The sequence below is a fragment of the Schistocerca gregaria genome, chromosome 8 (assembly GCF_023897955.1).
Source record: "Schistocerca gregaria isolate iqSchGreg1 chromosome 8, iqSchGreg1.2, whole genome shotgun sequence".
In the NCBI taxonomy this organism is placed as follows: Eukaryota; Metazoa; Arthropoda; class Insecta; order Orthoptera; family Acrididae; genus Schistocerca; species Schistocerca gregaria.
In genome coordinates this window covers 500,843,052-500,862,348 of record NC_064927.1, presented here as the reverse complement: position 1 = coordinate 500,862,348, position 19,297 = coordinate 500,843,052, and the positions used below count along the sequence as shown (strand labels likewise).

The 19,297-nt window shown below is 38.6% G+C and overlaps 1 protein-coding gene across 3 annotated transcripts in view; it reads left to right on the top strand.

Annotated features, from left to right (window-relative positions):
• Positions 1-19,297, top strand: part of LOC126285359 (protein strawberry notch) — a 263,199-nt gene that overhangs the window by 120,217 nt on the left and 123,685 nt on the right. For all 3 annotated transcript variants that reach the window (XM_049984680.1, XM_049984681.1, XM_049984682.1), the window contains 2 exons: positions 7,743-7,958; positions 10,081-10,376. In XM_049984680.1, coding sequence (XP_049840637.1) covers positions 7,743-7,958; positions 10,081-10,376 — 512 coding nt within the window. The remainder of the gene's footprint in view (positions 1-7,742; positions 7,959-10,080; positions 10,377-19,297) is intronic.

Sequence of the window (19,297 nt, the reverse complement as noted above, 5' to 3'; positions counted from 1 at the left end):
GAAATGCTGCTACATTCAAAGATGAACAATACGGAATTTGTATTTACTTCATTGGATAATGTATGAAAATAATACAGTGGTCAAAACTCGGGGTGGAGAAAAGGAGCTCGTCTTCCACCCTTTTTTTTTTTTTTTTTTTACTGACGAAGAGGTTTTGCTGCCAGTATTTATCTTTGTGCCTGCAAAGCATGCCTGTGTAGCACTACATATATTCGACGGCAGAAGTTAGTTGTGGCGGCACCTACCAACATTTTTAAGAACTTCCGCTTACTTTGCACTTGATTCTAAGCCGCAGGCGGTTTTTTGGATTACAAAAACCGGAAAAAAAGTGCGGCTTAGAGTCGAGTAAATACAGTACTCTAAGGGTACTCAAAGAAAATTGTTTCTTGAAATACTGTAAGATATTTTTTACGATACGGTCTTTAGTATGAAAAGGGACTGCGATTGTTGTGTGCGGATGTGAGCCGAGTTGGTGACACTTCGCTCTCAGCTTCAAGCTATGATGGCTTTGGTTCCACAGCTTGAGGTTGCAGTGGGTGGGCACCACTGCTGTGGGCCGGCCGTGGAGATCCAACAGGCATCCAGCACGTCAGAGTCATCTGATCGGTCCTCACCGGTGCCCATCGGTTACCGCTCGCACTGAGGTTGGCCTCTCACATGCGGTCGAGTGAGAGGTTGCCCTGGGGTGAAGCAGGTGGTGAAAGACTTACCAAGTGGCCACACGTAAGGCCTCCCCAGTTTGTCTGACATACAGGTTCCAGGTGCTGACACTGTTGCTGAGCCAGATGCTGTTGCCTGTCCTGTTTCAGAGGAAACTGCTCAGCCTGCAAGAGCAGGGCAATCACAGAGGGTTGGATTATTGGTAGTTGGGAGCTCCAACATTAGGCGCATAATGGGGCCCCTTAGGGTCTTGGCTGACAAGAAGGGAAAGAAAACCAATGTGCACTCCGTATGCAAACCAGGTGGAGTAATTCCAGATGTGGAAAGGGTCCTCCCAGATGCAGTGAAGAGCACAGGGTGCAGCCGACTGCAGGTGGTTGCTCATGTCGGTACCAATTATGTGTGTCAATTTGGATCAGATGAGATTCTCTCTGGTTTCGAGTGGCTGACAGAAGTGGTAAAGGCTGCCAGCCTTGCTTGCAAGATGAAAGCAGAGCTGACCATTTGCAGCATAGTTGACAGGACCGATTGCGGACCTATGGTACAGAGCCGAGTGAAGGGTCTGAATCAGAGGTTCAGACGGTTCTGCAGCAGTGTAGGCCGCAGATTCCTCGACTTGTGCCAAAGGGTGGTTGGCTTTCGGGTTCCGCTGAATAAGTCAGGTGTCCAATATATGCAGGAGGCAGCTACATGGGTAGCAGGGGCTGTGTGAGATGGACTGGGTGGCTTTTTAGGTTAGAGGGTCTCAGGAAAACACAAGAAGGGCTTCAGTCACAAAGGGTGCAGACCAAACACAGGAAGAACGTAGATACCGCAACCATTGGTGAAACAGTTATAAATTGTTGTAGCTGTGTTGGGAAAGTACCAGAGCTCCAAGCACTAATAGAAAGCCCTGATGGTCACATCAGTATAGGCACTGAAAGCTGGCTAAAGTTGAATATATGGTCAGCCGAAATGTTTGTGAAGAACCTAACGACGTTCTGAAAGGGCAGGCTAAACATGGTTGACAGTGGTGTGTTTGTTGCTGTTAGAAGTAGTCTAACTTGTCGCAAAATTGAAGTAGATACTTCTTGTGAATTAGTATGTGCAGAGGTCATTGTTGGTAACTGGAATAAAATAATAATAGAATCCTTTTACCAACCTCCCAATTCAGATGACACAGTTGCTGAAAGGTTCAAAGAAAACTGAGTTTGATTTCAAACACTTACCCTACTCATACGATAATAGTTGGTGGCGACTTTAATTAACCTTAGATATGTTGGCGAAAATACATCTTTAATTCTGGAGGTACGCATAAAATATCATCCAAAATTGTGCTAAACGCATTCTCTGAAAATTATTTCGAGCAGTTAGTTCATGTGCCCACGCGAATAGTAAACAGTTGTGGAAACACACTTGACCTCTTAGCAACAAATAATCCTGAGTTAATAACGAGCATAAAAAATGATACAGGTTTTATTGAACACAGGGTTGTTCTAGCGAGATTGAATATTGTAATCCCCAAATCCTAGAAAAATAAGTGAAAAATATTCCTATTCAAAAAAGCAGATAAAAATTCACTTGACGCCTTCCTGAGAGACAATCTCCACTCATTACAAATTAATAATATAAGTGTAGGCTAGATGTGGCCTGAATTCAAAGAAATAGTATTGGCAGCAATTGAGAGATTTATACCAAATAAAGTAACAAACGATGGAGCTGATACTCCTTGGTACACAAAACAGGTTAGAACACTGTTGCAGAAACAACGAAACAAACATGCCAAATTTAGACGCCAAATCCCCAAGATTGGCAATCTTTTACAGAAGCTCGAAATTTAGTGCAGACTTCAATGCAAGATGCTTATAACAGTTTCCACAATGAAACTTTGTCTTAAAACCTGACAGAAAAGCCAAAGAGAGTCTGGTCATATTTAAAGTATGTTAGCGACAAGAAACAGTCGGTGCCTTCTCTGCATAATAGCAATGAAGATACTATCAGAGACAGTGCTGCCAAAGCAGAGTTACTACACAGTTACTACACACAGCCTTCCGAAATGCCTTCACGGAAGAAGACGAAGCAAATATCCCAGAATTCGAATCGAGAACAGCTGCCAACATGAGTAACGTAGAAGTAAATATCCTCGGAGTAGTGAAGCAACTTAAATCACTTAATGAAAGCAAGTCTTGTAGTCCAGACTGTATACCTATTAGGTTCCTTTCGGAGTATGCTGATACATTGGCTCCATATTTAAGAATCACGTAAAACCGTTCGTTTGACAAAAGATCTGCACCCAAAGACTGGAAAGTTGTCCAGGTCACACCAATATTCAAGAAAGGTATTAGGAGTAATCCACTAAATTACAGGCCCATATCGTTAATGTCAATATGCAGCAAGATTTTGGAACATATATTGTGTTCAAACATTATCAATTACCTCGAAGAAAACTGTCTATTAACACACATTCAACATGGGTTTAGAAAACATCATTCCTGTGAAACACAACTAGCTCTTTATTCACATGAAGTGTTATGTGCTATTGACAAGGGATTTCAGATTGATTCCATATTTCTGAATTTCCGGAAGGCTTTTGACACTGTACCACACAAGTGGCTTGTAGTGAAGTTGCGTGCTTATGGAATATTGTCTCAATTATGTGACTGGATTTGTGATTTCCTGTCAGAGAGGTCACAGTACGTAGTAATTGACGGAAAATCATCGAGTAAAACAGAAGTGATTTCTTGTGTTCCCCGAGGTAGTATTATAGGCCCTTTGCTGTTCCTTATGTATATAAACGATTTTGGAGACAATCTGAGCAGCCGTCTTAGGTTGTTTGCAGAGGATGCTGTTGTTTATTGACTAATAAAGTCATCAGAAGATCAACAAATTACAAAACAATTTAGAAAAGGTATCTGAATTATGCAAAAATTGGCAGTTGACCCTAAATAACCAAAAGTGTGATGTTATCCACATGAGTGCTAAAAGGAATTCATTAAACTTTGGTTACACGATAAACCAGTCTAATCTAAAAGTCGTAAAGTCAACTAAATACCTAGCTATTACAATTATGAACAACTTAAATTGGAAGGAACACACAGAAAATGTTGTGAGGGAGGCTAACCAAAGACTGCGTTTTGCTAACCAAAGACAGCGTTTTATTGGCAGGACACTTGGAAAAGGTAACAGATCTACTAAGGAGACTTCCTACACTACGTTTGTCCATCCTCTTTTAGAATATTTCTGCGTGGTGTGGGATCCGTACCAGATAGGACTGACAGAGTATATTGAAAAAGTTCAGAGAAGGGCAGCACTTTTTGTACTATCACGAAATATGGGAGAGTGTGTCACAGAAATGATACACGATTTGGGCTGGACGTCATTAAAAGAAAGGCATTTTCCATTGCGATGGAATCTTCTCACGAAATTCCATTCACCAACTTTCTTTTTCGAATGCCAAAATATTTTGTTGACATCAACCTACATAGGGCGGAATTATCACCATGATAAAATAAGGGAAATCAGAGCTCGTATGGAAAGATATAAGTGTTCGTTCTTTCTGCACGCTATATGAGATTGGAATAATAGAGAATTGTGAAGGTGGTTTGATGAACCCTCTGCCAGGCACTTAAATGTGATTTGCAGATTATCCATGTAGATGTAGAATAGGAATCTTCCTATTCCTGGCGGGGTCAGGGATTTTCACCCGCCCCGAGATGACTGGGTGTTGTTGTGTCGTCTTCACATCATCATCATTAATCCCTATTATGGTTGGAGGAAGGCAACAGCAAACCACCACCATTAAGACCTTGCCTAGTGCTGTGGTGTGGGTTGCCCGTATCGTTCCCCTACGCTCTGTCAAGAAGTATGGGACTTCATTCATAATCATGTGGGGGTTGCAGAACCCAACGTCATTTGTTCTGTCTTCCTATGTTTTCTCTCATTGTTACATATTAGAATGGTGTTGTGCAACTTACATTTGAGCCTTATTCCAGTATGGGCCACAGTAGCTTGCTGTGAGCAGTGTCATGAATGAAGTGCAGTTTCCTATTATTTTACCAACAAACTGAGGCACATCACTTTCTTCAGCTGTGACTGATCATCCCCATGTATACTCTGTTATCTTCCCACTGTCATTATGAAGCATCATTTTCAAAGGAACTCTTTAAGAGAAACCAAAAGGTCTTTGCTGCTCTGGTTCAGTTTCATGCAGCTTATAAATAATTCAGGAAAGTATCCCTACTCGTAGCTAAACTTAATCCTGTAATAACCACAACCAACTGCGAGAACGCTGTGGGCTGCGGGTCGGAGCCGCCAGGCGGGGAAGTCGGCGGCGGTGGAGCACGCACCACCGGGTAAACACAAGGACGAGTCAGACGACAGACCAGTGACAACCGACAACAACTGACCATGACTGACTATGACCGACACAACAAGGAAGAGATAAACAACGGAGGCTTGTAGAAACCACAAAACCAAACACCAACAGTAAATCCACTCGGAACCAGAGCCAGGCAAAAGTCAACAATGAGCAACGACAAGAACGCTGTACTGCCGAGACAGAAACTCAATCCAGAGCGAGTACGAGACTGACTGGACTAGGGCAGAGCAGGTTCCTATATACGAAACCAAAGGGAGTGGCTATATTGGCTGCTGTCTGCACGTGGCTTAGCGGTGGCGCCCTCGCTGTGCTAGAACCGCTGCGGATGCGGAGCCCTCTATGGGCTGACCACGTCCATTTGTTCTAGCACTTTTTTTTTTTTTTTAGGGGAATCTGGCTGGAGGTAGCTGTCATGTGAGTGTGAGGTGTGCTTGTTGTGTTAATTTAATGTGTGTGTGTTTTTCTACTCCTTTATGAAGAAGGCTTTGGCCAAATGATCATTGTGTAACAGTCTTTCCATTGTGCTCATCTGCAGCTTGATGTGTCACTTTGACGGGAAGTAAATGTTGTTGATATTCCAACCCAGGTTTCTGCTGTTGAATCAGTGAACTTTCCCTTTCTAAATGTGAACCTCTTGCAGTCTCTCATCCAGCCACCCAATGGTTACCTTCCCATTATTACTTACCTACACTGTGGCTTCATCTCCTTTTCTTGCTGCTTTCACAAGAACAGCGCAGAAGAAGGAGCAGTCATTCACAGTTTTGATCCAGACTTCAGCGTGATCCATCCTCCATGCAGACATAGGGTTCACCACTGTCGTGATGAACTGTAGTGATTACCTGACATAAGGCATTTGCCAACTGTCTGGCTTGTCTTGGTACAACCCGTGCCACTGTGATCCCAACTCACAAGTCCGTTATAACCCCAAGTCCGTACATAAATCCCCAGGTTTATAGCAGAACCTCCCCCTTCAGTTAGTCTGCCTCCTTATTCTGGCTAACCCTGTACACCCAGCTTCTAGGCAGTTCCCAAAATCTGTAAACTTGACTACCCTCGATATCTCATTGTAGCCGGTTAGTGTGTTCAGACAGAAATAATTTGTTGCGGTGCCGGGATAATGCAACAAGCCCAACAGTATAGTCGTGTGTCCATATACCTTTGTTGTTAGCTTTGCAAAAGGACATTGTCTGGAATTGTACCTACAATTTTGATCTCTTTTTGTGTGCCTGTTGACTGCTAAACATCTCAGAAATTGAAGAAGTGACGTTCACTCCAAATGTTGTGTGTTTAGTGTACGAATGGAAATGTGCACTATTCTATGTGCACAAGTGCTATGAAAGATATGCTTTCGTGCTTAAGATTCCTGTACTGAGTTATTTCACAAACAATGGCGCATTTAATCTTGTAAGTCATATGACATCTACTATGTGAGACACCCTCCTTATGACTTTCCACTATTGACACATAATATTATAAGATTTTGCATTTTATTTAAAAGTAGGTAAGTACAAGTGGGATGAGAGGATAAGTCAAACAAAGGAAACTCCAGGATGGAATGTAACAATATTATGAAAAGGATAGTTGCTACCCTCATACAATGATGATGCTGAGTTACAGATAGGCACAACAAAAAGACTTTCAGAAAGTGTGCTGTCAGCCAATAAGGCCTCGTCGGAAACACACACACACACACACACACACACACACACACACACACATGCACACGCAAACGCGACTCATACGCACACATGACCACAGTGTCTGGTTGCTGAGGCCAGGATAAGTGTAATTTGAAGATAGGATTGCTCACAAGAGTGCCATATCAGAAATGCGAGTGCAGTCCTTCACGATGACTTGTTTGGACAAATGCTTCACGGATTGGGAGCTCTCAGATTTCCTCGGTTCAGTTGATTAACAGTGCAGTTCCGGGAATACAGCTGACTTTTGTGTTCTTTTTTGTGGACAATATGATAAGACATAGCCGTCGTCTGCAAGTGCAACAAGATTTGACATATGTAGTTTGTCTCCTGCTATCGACGACTTTTTCTGTTGTCTTCATTGAACGTCTGGAATGGCAATGGCAATAAATCTGTGAAGCATTTATGTGACTGTAACAGATAATTCATCATGCAAATATAAAATGAGAATTCATAATTAAGTCTTTACCGACTTGAGTTTCTAATTTCTTGCAGACTTTATGAATTTTTGCTCCTGAACAGTTTGATTTTTGATTAACTTTTCCAACATACTGTGCAAGAAACTAAATGATATTAGAAATAAAAAAAGTTTCCGGCATATGGGCAATACAGAATTAAGTTATCATATTTTCAGCAGTGAATGATGATACTGAATTACATGAACAGTACACACTCCCTGCCAGTGCTGTGTGTTCCTCAGTAGCACAAGAACCTTAACCATTATTAATATATAATAATTTAGGAGTAAAGTAGACAACTCACTGAATAATGGAAACATCGAGTCATTGACAGGCACAACAAATTGATTGGAAAATGCAGCTATCTTTTTGAGGAAAGTTTTCATTCTTTTTTGTGGGGCAGTTGACGACATATTGTTTGTTCTGTTCAGTGAGTTGTCCTCTTTGCTCCTAAATTATTGATATTCTGCCAGAACTGTTGTTATTATGTTAACACAGTATTTATTTTGCAAAATTATTGTTTAGTGATAGTTACTTGAGATTTCTCATTAACATGAACACGTTTTGCAGTGAGGCAAGCAGCTCAGCGAGCAGTGAAAAGGGTTCGAATGTCATCGTCGGATGAGTCTGATTCGGATGTGGATAAGGACAGTGCAGGTGGTGGTAATAGCTCTGGTTCTGAATTTAAACTTTCCGGATCGGACTCGGATGGCAGTGAAAGTGTATCTGACAGCAACCAGAGCTCGGATTTCAATCCATTTTATTCAGATAGTGATTCTGATGCAGGTTTGTTATCTTCTCAGATATATTGTATTCACTTGTCTGAAAAATAAGAAAATATTCTAAGATAATGTGAAAGAAATAATTAATTTTTGAAGCACATCGTAAATTGCCGAGTTGTGTAATTTTCATTCGTACTCTTGAATTGGTGTGCATGGTATTCAAACACCCCACATGGCATCCAAAAGTTTTTAATTTCTTATTTTTATTTATTTATTTTTTATTAGATTATATCAGTGACACAATGCACAGGAACATACCATAGCATATACAGAACTTATTAAAAGAAAACAAAACTATGGAGAAAACGACATATTGTCTTGGAGATAAAGTTATCATTGACTTTTTTTTTTTTTTTTTTTTTTTTTTTTTTTTTTTTTTTTTTTTTTAATACACATTCACGTAAACATTTTGCAATGCTATTACCAGTTTCAACCAGCCAGTGGTCATCTTGAAACACTGAATGGATAAAAAGAGGAGACATAGAATCATATTTTAATCTATGAAATCTGTACATAATGTCAAAACAAAGAATAAAATTACAACTAAAGGCACACAGTGCAACTGGTTTTTGTCACATTGTCAGTAACAAGAAGGCAACAGTAGTTACATGATGGAGGATTTTGTAGGCAAGTGAAATTTTCTGTGTGTCTATTTTGCGGAAGGAACATTTATTTTGGCAGATTTTATAGTTGCATTCAGTGGAGTAGAGCAGTATGATCTGTAACACAGTTTGTAAAACTTAAAAATTAAAAAAAAGGTCATTTTATTTCAGCAAGGTGATGTAGAAAATAAAAAAAATGGTTGCATTTACGTTTGTTAATAAAAATTAGTGTGAGGTTTGCACTGACGTCTAGGTGGCACTGCATGTGCCTCAGTGGGTGGGTGTTAGAGCACAGCTCCTCGCAGCACTACCGGAGTGGACAGCACATGGCAGTTGGATACTGCAGATGACTACCAGGTTCTGTTGGGGTGTCAGGAATATGGTGCAACAAACATCAAGTGAGTGGTAAGCAAAGCAGGTGTCAAAATGTACAGCTTTATGTCATGACATAAGCAGCATCACCTAGATGTGAATGAACTCCTCACATTGCATTTTTTAAATTTTTAAGTTTAAAAAATTGTTTAAAAAATTATCTTACATTACATCTATGAATGTAACTCTAAAATCTGCCAAATTAGAAGTTCTTTCCGCAGAGCAGATAGAGAGATTATTTCACTACACTTACAAAGCCTCTATCTCTATCTATTGTTGCCTTCAGAATTATCAAGAGTACATTGGAAACTGCTTGTAGTGTGTGCCTTTAGATATGATTTTATTCATTTTTTTATCACTTTGTAGATAGGCCTAATTATTTGGCAGATTTGATAGATTATACAATGATTCTTCTGTTTACTCCTCTTACCTACTGAGAGCCTGCAGATGACCACTGGCTAGTCAAAACATAATGGCCAGTGAAATGTTCGTGTGATGGTGTCAAAAAATACAAAAATAAAAATGTGTTGTACTGTGATATTCCCGCATGAAAATAACCCTGAAAAAGTAATAAAAATGATGATATACATACAGTGTAAGGAATATGCTTTGTTGTACAAATCTTAATAAATGTTAAGAAAAAGTGAATGTTTCAGTAGTGTCTCACTGAACTTAAATGCATGCACACTTGTGGAAGATTCTCCTTTTGGTATCAGAATTCAGTTCACTCTCTTGTTAGGTATGTTGTCAATGTTTTGATTGTCTGTCTGCAAGGCGTATTTCTCATAATTCAAATTGTGTCCGTTTGTTGGAACAGTCTTTATGAAAAGAAGAAGTGGGCAGAACCTGGTGGAAAATTGATCTTCCACTAAGTCTGTAGCTCAGGTTCCTCAATTAGAAGAGAATTGTTTATGAAAGACTGGTGTTTCAGTTGCAGTTTTTGTCAGTCATTCAGTTTAAACTCAGGCTAAATGTTCAGCTGCTCGATAGCATTTTACTATGTTAAATGCGAAAGTAAAAAATGAAAATGCTAACAAGGTGATTTGCCTACATGTTATGGATAGTTTCAGATAAATAACACTTACATTTAGCAGTATACCGTGTGTTAAAGATATGTAGTGTCTATTTGAAGTAGATATTTTCCTTCACTAGATCCCTGGGATCGGCGCAAAAAGAAAGGTAAGAAGCATAAGGCTCCAAAGAAGCGGCAGTCGACACAGGACAAAATCAACTCTCTTTTCTCACGCAAGACGCACAAAGGAAAACGTAACGGTGATGCCAGTGGAGGTGGTGGTCGTCCTCCTCCACCTCCAAGGGATGCTATTGAGAGAGCTTGCAGCATGAAAGAAGACCTCTTGCGACACATAGAGGAACTTGGTGATAAGTTGCCACCTAACACCCTAGACCAGCTTATTGATGAGTTGGGTGGTCCAGAGAATGTTGCAGAGGTAAACAGATCATATAATGATTATTATTATTATTATTAATATTATTATTATTTATTTCTTATCTCAGACGTTATGTCTGGTCAAAAGTAGAAAGTGACGCGGACCTTGATCAAGCGTGACTTCCTTTTAACTGTACGGTATATGTTATATTGCATTTAGGAACTTTCGGGTAATTGAACATCTATCAATAATTACGGATTTCTGTAGTTGTATATATACGTTTGGATGTAGCTGTATTGCATTGACGTACTGGTGGATATTGTGTGGTATGACTCCTGTAGTTGATAGTATAATTGGTATAATGTCAACTCTATCCTGATGCCACATATCCTTGACTTCCTCAGCCAGTTGGATGTATTTTTCAATTTTTTCTCCTGTTTTCTTTTGTATATTTGTTGTATTGGGTATGGATATTTCAATTGTTTGTGTTAATTTCTTCTTTTTATTGGTGAGTATGATGTCAGGTTTGTTATGTGGTGTTTTATCTGTTATAATGGTTCTGTTCCAGTATAATTTGTATTCATCATTCTCCAGTACATTTTGTGGTGCATACTTGTATGTGAGAACGTGTTGTTTTATAAGTGTATGTTGTAAGGCAAGCTGTTGATGTATTATTTTTGCTACATTGTCATGTCTTCTGGGGTATTCTGTATTTGCTAGTATTGTACATCCACTTGTGATGTGATCTACTGTTTCTATTTGTTGTCTGTAAAGTCTGCATTTATCTGTTGTGGTATTGGGATCTTTAATAATATGCTTGCTGTAATATCTGGTGTTTATTGTTTGATCCTGTATTGCAATCATGAATCCTTCCGTTTCACTGTACATATTGCCTTTTCTTAGCCATGTGTTGGATGCGTCTTGATCGATGTGTGGCTGTGTTAGATGATATACTTTCTTCGTATCTGTTGATGTTATGTGATCTAAAGGGTTGTAGAAGTGGTTATGAAATTGCAGTGGTGTAGCCGATGTATTTATATGAGTGATTGCTTTGTGTATTTTGCTAGTTACTGCTCGTTCTAGAAAGATTTTTCTTAAATTGTCTACCTGTCCATAATGTAGGTTTTTTATGTCGATAAATCCCCTTCCTCCTTCCTTTCTGCTTAATGTGAATCTTTGTTGCTGAATGTATGTGATGTATTCTATATTTGTGGCATTGTGATCGTGTAAGTGTATTGAGTGCTTCTAGGTCTGTGTTACTCCATTTCACTACTCCAAATGAGTAGGTCAATATTGGTATAGCATAAGTATTTGTAGTTTTTATCTTGTTTCTTGCTGTCAGTTCTGTTTTCAGTATTTTTGTTAATCTTTGTCTATATTTCTCTTTTAGTTCTTCTTTAATATTTGTATTATCTATTCCTATGTTTTGTCTGTATCCTAGGTATTTATAGGCATCTGTATTTTCCATCGCTTCTATGCAGTCGCTGTGGTTATCCAATATGTAATCTTCTTGTTTAGTGTGTTTTCCCTTGACTATGCTATTTTTCTTACATTTGTCTGTTACAAAAGCCATATTTATATCATTGCTGAATACTTCCGTTATCTTTAGTAATTGGTTGAGTTGTTGATTTGTTGCTGCCAGTAGTTTTAGATCATCTATGTATAGCAAATGTGTGGTTTTGTGTGGGTATTATTATTATTATTATTATTATTATTATTATTATTATTATTTAGACTGTTTTGTAGTTAGGGCAACCACAACATAGACAAGGCTGCATTAGCTGTGTAATGTTCCTTTATTAGGCAACACGTCCGGTTTCATGTGTTTATAGGTGCATGTTCAGGTAATACTCAGTATTGAATCAGAGAAGTGTTTTTATAAAATGCTGTTATAATAGTGTGATAAAGATTTTTACTTTCAGTTTTTCACTGCAAGCTAGAAATAATGTCCCAACGTTCCAAGTTGTAAACTAATCTATTGCGTAATCTCTTAAAAGATTGATAATAAAATGACTTGACTTGGAATTAATACATTGTAAAGTAAATTTCAAAAGTGCCAGATTCCATGCATCAATAAAATATCTAGCGAACAAGAGCAAATCACTACAAATTAAAATATCAAGGGCAGTACAGAGTTAATGGATACAGTATAGTGGAAGATGTCCTTAACTAAAGCTGTGTTATAATAGATCTCTGCTCAGCGGATAAAACCATAATTCATGTAGACCACCTACAGACAAACATGAACAACAAATTTATTTATTTACTGACTTTAGTCGAGCATAAATAGGGAGAAAATTTGGCAACAGGCAAAAACTTGTTAACTGGGAAGAGTTGATAAGAAAAGTCATGATGGAAACACACCTGTAAAAATGTGCAGCAATAATGGGGACAAAGATACGAAAATTTGACATGGTCGTCTGGTGATAGGTTCTTGCATCAGGCTATTGAGAGTTCATCTTGTATGGTATCACGCAAAAATCGCATAGTGCAAGGGGTAACTTCAGATACCAATAGAAACGGAATGTGGTGTGAAGGCAAACTAGACTTGCACAAGACACTGCAGGGTAAGGAGAAAATGAATTTACGTGGTAAACAACTTAAAATTGGGAATCTTATTATAGGATTTAATGGTAAATATAAATCATGTTTTAATAGAAAGTGGTGAATCAAAAGCACTGTGGTGGTTAAGTAAGCGAATAAGGAGTATAAATAGCACGAATAAAATATATTTCTTTAACATACATTTTTTTTTAAAAAAATATGTACAATAAAATCATTTACTGTCTCTATACTAAGCAGGTGTTAAAATGACAACACACCTGGTGTGCGTAACATGAAGGTAGGCAATCAATGGAAAATCCAGGATGGAATGTAACAATCTACACAGTGTAGTTTCAGCTCTCTGCGACTGCAGACGTGTGTGCAAGTTTTGCTTGTGTGTGTGTGTGTGTGTGTGTGTGTGTGTGTGTGTGTGTGTGTGTGTGTGTCTACTGCTGACAGAGGCCTTAATGGCCGAAAGCTATGATTGTTTGAATCTTTTTATTATGCCTATTGCGAACCAGCATCTCCACTGAAGGTAGTCAGTTAGGCAAGTTCCGGCAATAGAAATTAGCCAAAATTCTATGGTGTTCCATTTCAGTTAGCTTCTTCAAGTTGTGGGTGCACAGTTGCTTCAAAAATCACATAATCTACACTTTGACCACAACATTGAAAGTGTTTGCTTCATTTTCCTTAAATAAGGTTTTAAAATTATTCTCCATACTAGAAATTAAGTGTCCTGTTTCACACAAATACGAACTAATGGCAGTCTTGTAGTTGGCAAAACTTAAATGCTCTTTCAAGCATACGTCAAAACCACAGGAAGTTTATTCAATATACTTAGGTAGATAGTCTTGGCAGGTAATTGAGTAGGCACCTATCCCCTTGTACTACTTAAAATTAGAATGTTCTGTGTCTGTATTTGGCCCTCTTCATTTTAACTAATAAAAATTGCCAGAACAATGTTTTCCCCCTTAAGTTGCTTTCCCATTCACTGTGATAATTTAACAAATTATGGAATTTTATTATAGCTTAGTTCCTTGTTCCTCTACTTGGCAGACAAGAGTTGTGGACACGCCAGTATTTCCTTGTGAAGCAGCAGGATGGGAGATTCTGCCCCCCCCCCCCCCTCTCTCTCTCTCTAGAATTTCCGTATTAATGTTATTAACATAGTGAGTACTGTAACTATTTGATAAGGCAACATACTGGACGACTGTGCATTCCCATTCAAAGGCTTCCTGCGAAAGCAGTACACTGTGGAGTCGGTACAAGAATGACCTAAATGTTTTTGCAGATGATTAGACGTCTGGTGTATAACTGTGTTGGTAGTGAACGGTTTGCAGAAAATGTCATAAAGAAACTTGGGAGTCATTTAGGGGCAATGAGTAAATGGAGGTATGGGAGTGTATCTCCCACATTAAGTATCATAGTCTGTATTTGAACCATTATGCAACATAAAAATGACACCTACCTTATGTTGCAATGCTATAAGCTTTTCTGTATATAGAGGGGACTGTAGTATACATCAGTATTCAAATTTAAGTCATCTAAATATTAGCAAAACACGATGCCAAGCCAGGAGTCAACCCACACCAAGTCCCTGATTTTGGAGATAATTTTGATCTTCAAATTAAAAATAATTATATTTTAAGACTAGGTCTAGCACTTGTAATGTCATCTATTTCATCAAGAGGATTTTCCAATACAAGTCTGTAAAATACTGGCTATGGTTTCCCGAACCTGGTTGACTGGAATGTTAGAGTACATGTTTTTCATATCAAGAGAAATATGTTCCTGATGGAATAGATACCTGTGACAGATCAGAAATGAAATGCTCCCTATTGTGGATGTTATATTGCACAGGACATTTGTAGTAATTATTTCAATATGTTGTCATATTTTTTTTCAGATTGGTACCTAATTCCATTTTTTACATTCAAAATCGGACACACTGGAAAATTATCTTTGAGGATATTTGTAACTGCTCTGAGCTCTAGTGTGGAAGGATTCTTTGGCATTAGTGTTCTCTTGAGCAATGAATTCGGTAAAAAACTTTGTTGTTTTAAAATTTTAGTTTCAAACATGCTAAAAATTAAGAAATGGGAACAAATTTGCGTTTAAAATTTTATTGTCAATAAAAAAAAATTACAAACACGCACTTCAGTAACATACTGTTCTTTCTTAACAAAGAGTGCCAGAGGAACAGGACATCCCATACTACATAAAGCTTATCTTCAATAAATATGTATCTCTACTGAAGTCCTCTGCACACAGAATGATATTCTTCTGTGTACATAACAAGATCCACATCTCATACGCTAAAAAGGACAGAATTGATAGTGAAATGTATCTGGTCCATTTACAACTATCTTGATAGTGAGCAGTCAAGTGTTCGATGGCATCTAAGAACCTGTAAATGAACGTATTGTTCAGCTGAGGGATAAAATTCTGTACATCTGTTATAAAAAATGTCTGCTTGGGTCTGTGTATGTGTGGATGGATATGTGTGTATATACGAGTGTATACCTGTCCTCCTTTCCCCGTAAGATAAGTCTTTCCGCTCCTGGGATTGGAATGACTCCTTACCCTCTCCTTTAAAACCCACATCCTTTCGTCTTTCCATCTTTCTTGATGAAGCAACCGTTGGTTACGAAAGCTTGAATTTTGTGTGTATGTTTGTGTTTGTTTGTGTGTCTATCAACCTGCCAGTGCTTTCGTTTGGTAAGTCACAGCTTCTTTGTTTTTAGATATATTTTTCCCACGTGGAATGTTTCCCTCTATTATATTAATATTTAAGTCACTAACTTGAAATATTCATATGTACAACAGTCCCCTTTGTATAAAAGAAAGATTACAGCATGGTATTGTAATGCAGTTCCTGTCTTCATGTTGTATAATGGTTCAAATATAGAATGCAACACAGCTGTTAACCCACTGAATTCTTGTGAGGAAAACATCCAATGAACAGTTGAACATAAAGGGTGGAGAGGTGTTATGCTCACATACCTTCATTTACTCATCATTATCCTAAAGTATTCCAAGTTTCTTTATGGCATTTTCTGCAAACTGACACAGCTATACATCAGACTTCTAGCCAATCTGCCCTTTTCATAGTACTGTCAAGAACTAAGTAATCATAGACATTGATATTTTGGTAGTTATCAGAGTAGATGGGAAAGAGGCTTATGGTGAAAAGTATTGTTCTGGCTATTATTTTTTTCCCCATAAAAACATAAAGGCTGGATACAAAAAACATGAAGAACATTTGAATTTTAACTAGTACAAAAGGGGGGACGTGTCTACTCATTGATTTGCAATGATTGTCCACATAACTGGACAAACTGGGTTTTGCCATTACAGGACACTCCATTTCTAGTATGAAGAATAATTTAAAACCTTATTTAAAGAAAAAATTAGAAACAATTCAGATGGTTTAGAAAAGGTGCAGACTATGTGATCTTAGAAGTGATTGGCCAACAACCCAACTGAGATGAACCATCATTGCATTTTGGCTAATTTCAGTTGCATGAACTCCCCCAATTGACTACCTTCATATCTTGCTTACTGGATGTATGTTGTTCTTTGAACCCTTTTACTTAACAGTTTTGTGATTATATTCCAAAAATAATATAATTTTTATCAATGAAAAACATCTTGTAATGAATAACATTGCATATAGATACAGGGTGTTTCAAAAATGACCGGTATATTTGAAACAGCAATACAAACTAAATGAGCAGCGATAGAAATACACCGTTTGTTGCAATATGCTTGGGACAACAGTACATTTTCACGCAGACAAACTTTCGAAATTACAGTAGTTACAATTGTCAACAACAGATGGCGCTGTGGTCTGGGAAACACTATAGTACGATATTTTCCACATATCCACCATGCGTAGCAATAATATGGTGTAGTCTCTGAATGAAATTACCCGAAACCTTTGACAACGTGTCTGGCGGAATGGCTTCACATGCAGATGAGATGTACTGCTTCAGCTGTTCAATTGTTTCTGGATTCTGGCAGTACACCTGGTCTTTCAAGTGTCCCCACAGAAAGAAGTCACAGGGGTTCATGTCTGGCGAATAGGGAGGCCAATCCACACCGCCTCCTGTATGTTTCAGATAGCCCAAAGCAATCACACGATCATCGAAATATTCATTCAGGAAATTAAAGACGTCGGCCGTGCGATGTGGCCAGGTGCCATCTTGCATAAACCACGAGGTGTTCGCAGTGTCGTCTAAGGCAGTTTGTACCGCCACAAATTCACGAAGAATGTCCAGATACCGTGATGCAGTAATCGTTTCGGATCTGAAAAATGGGCCAATGATTCCTTTGGAAGAAATGGCGGCCCAGACCAGTACTTTTTGAGGATGCAGGGACGATGGGACTGCAACATGGGGCTTTTCGGTTCACCATATGCGCCAGTTCTGTTTATTGACAAAGTCGTCCAGGTAAAAATAAGCTTCGTCAGTAAACCAAATGCTGCCCACATGCATATCGCCGTCATCAATCCTGTGCACTATATCGTTAGCGAATGTCTCTCGTGCAGCAATGGTAGCGGCACTGAGGGGTTGCCGTGTTTGAATTTTGTATGGATAGAGGTGTAAACTGTGGTGCATGAGACAATACATGGACGTTGGCGTCATTTGGACCGCAGCTGCAACACGGCGAACGGAAACCCGAGGCCGCTGTTGGATCACCTGCTGCACTAGCTGCGCGTTGCCCTCTGTGGTTGCCATACGCGGTCGCCCTACCTTTCCAGCACGTTCATCCGTCACGTTCCCAGTCCATTGAAATTTTTCAAACAGATCCTTTATTGTATCGCTTTTCGGTCCGTTGGTTACATTAAACCTCCGTTGAAAACTTCGTCTTGTTGCAGCAACACTGTGTTCTAGGCGGTGGAATTCCAACACCAGAAAAATCCTCTGTTCTAAGGAATAAACCATGTTGTCCACAGCACACTTGCACGTTGTGAACAGCACACGCCTACAGCAGAAAGACGACGTACAGACTGCGTTGTCTTCTATATCTTTCACATCACTTGCAGCGCCATCTGTTGTTGAAAATTGTAACTATTGTAATTTCGAAAGTTTGTCCGCCTGAAAATGTACTGTTGTCCCAAGCATATTGCAACAAACGGTGTATTTATATCGCTGCTCGTTTAGTTTTTATTGCCGTTTCAAATATACCGGTCATTTTTGAAACACCCTGTATATAAAGACAGCTTTCAGAGCTCAAAATAATGAGTTACAAAATTTTGAAGATAACCAATACTAAATTCCTGAGTATACTCATACACTCTATTTTACTAAAACATCCTGAAACTTGACATTTTTTAGTTTCTGTGGAGCTATGAAATCTAACCATGATATCATGATGGTTTCATGTAAACATAAATCTCGGAGAAGCTGGGTGGAGCATTGTGGATGAATTTCATGTTGTACCACTGGTGAGCACTTGTCGCTCAACTGATGAACTGTTGTCACTTTCAGTCTGTAACGAAGTAACATCACATTTTTCTTCACGTCCAGAGCCACTAATTTCAGTGTTAACTCGGCTCAGTAAAGCCATCCTTTTTTGAAAGCATTGCCTAAAAAACAGTACTGGAGAGAGTCTGAAAGTGCACATTTTGTTGTCGAGTATCCAAAGCTGCACACAGTAACCAAACACATCCACATTACAGATGTATAATAGCAGATGCTCTCTAGCGGCTGAAAATTTAACTATCTGTGTTGGGGTTTTATTTTTATGAAGATGTGTTCTTAAGTTGCTAGAGTGTATTTGGGATTTTAAGTTTCTGTTAAAATAATAAAAATGAGATAACTTGAGGTTTTATGTTAAAGGAGTAAAATCTGCTTATTGTAGAGGCTTTAAATATTTTTAGATAATTATATAAATATTTTTTTGTATTTAAGAAATAATTTTATTCATGCTATTTATACGTCATTTATTTAACCACCACAATGCTTTTCATTCACCACTTCCAATTATAATATGATTTATATTTATCATTAAATCCTATGATACAATTCCCAATTTTCAGTTGTTTACCAAGTAAACTCATTTTTTTCCTTACCATGTCGCGTCTTGCACATGCCTAGTTTTCCTTCATGTCATACCTGCTTGGCCCACATTCTGTTTGTAATTAGCGCCTGTATTAGTACCTCTTGTGCTGTGTGACTGTTGCAACAGCCCACTGTAATGATACCATACAAGATTGACTCTCAATAGCCTGGTGCAAGAATCTGTTACCAGATGACCACTTCAAACTTTCGTAGTTCCGTCACCTTTATTGCAGCACATTTTTGTAGGTGCGTTTCCAAAATGGCTTTTCTTATCAGTTCCTCCCTGTTAACAAGTTTTCGCTTGTTGTCCCATTTTCTCTGTATTAACATGCAACTGCAGTCTGTTAAAATTCTTTTTTGGTTCATGCTTGT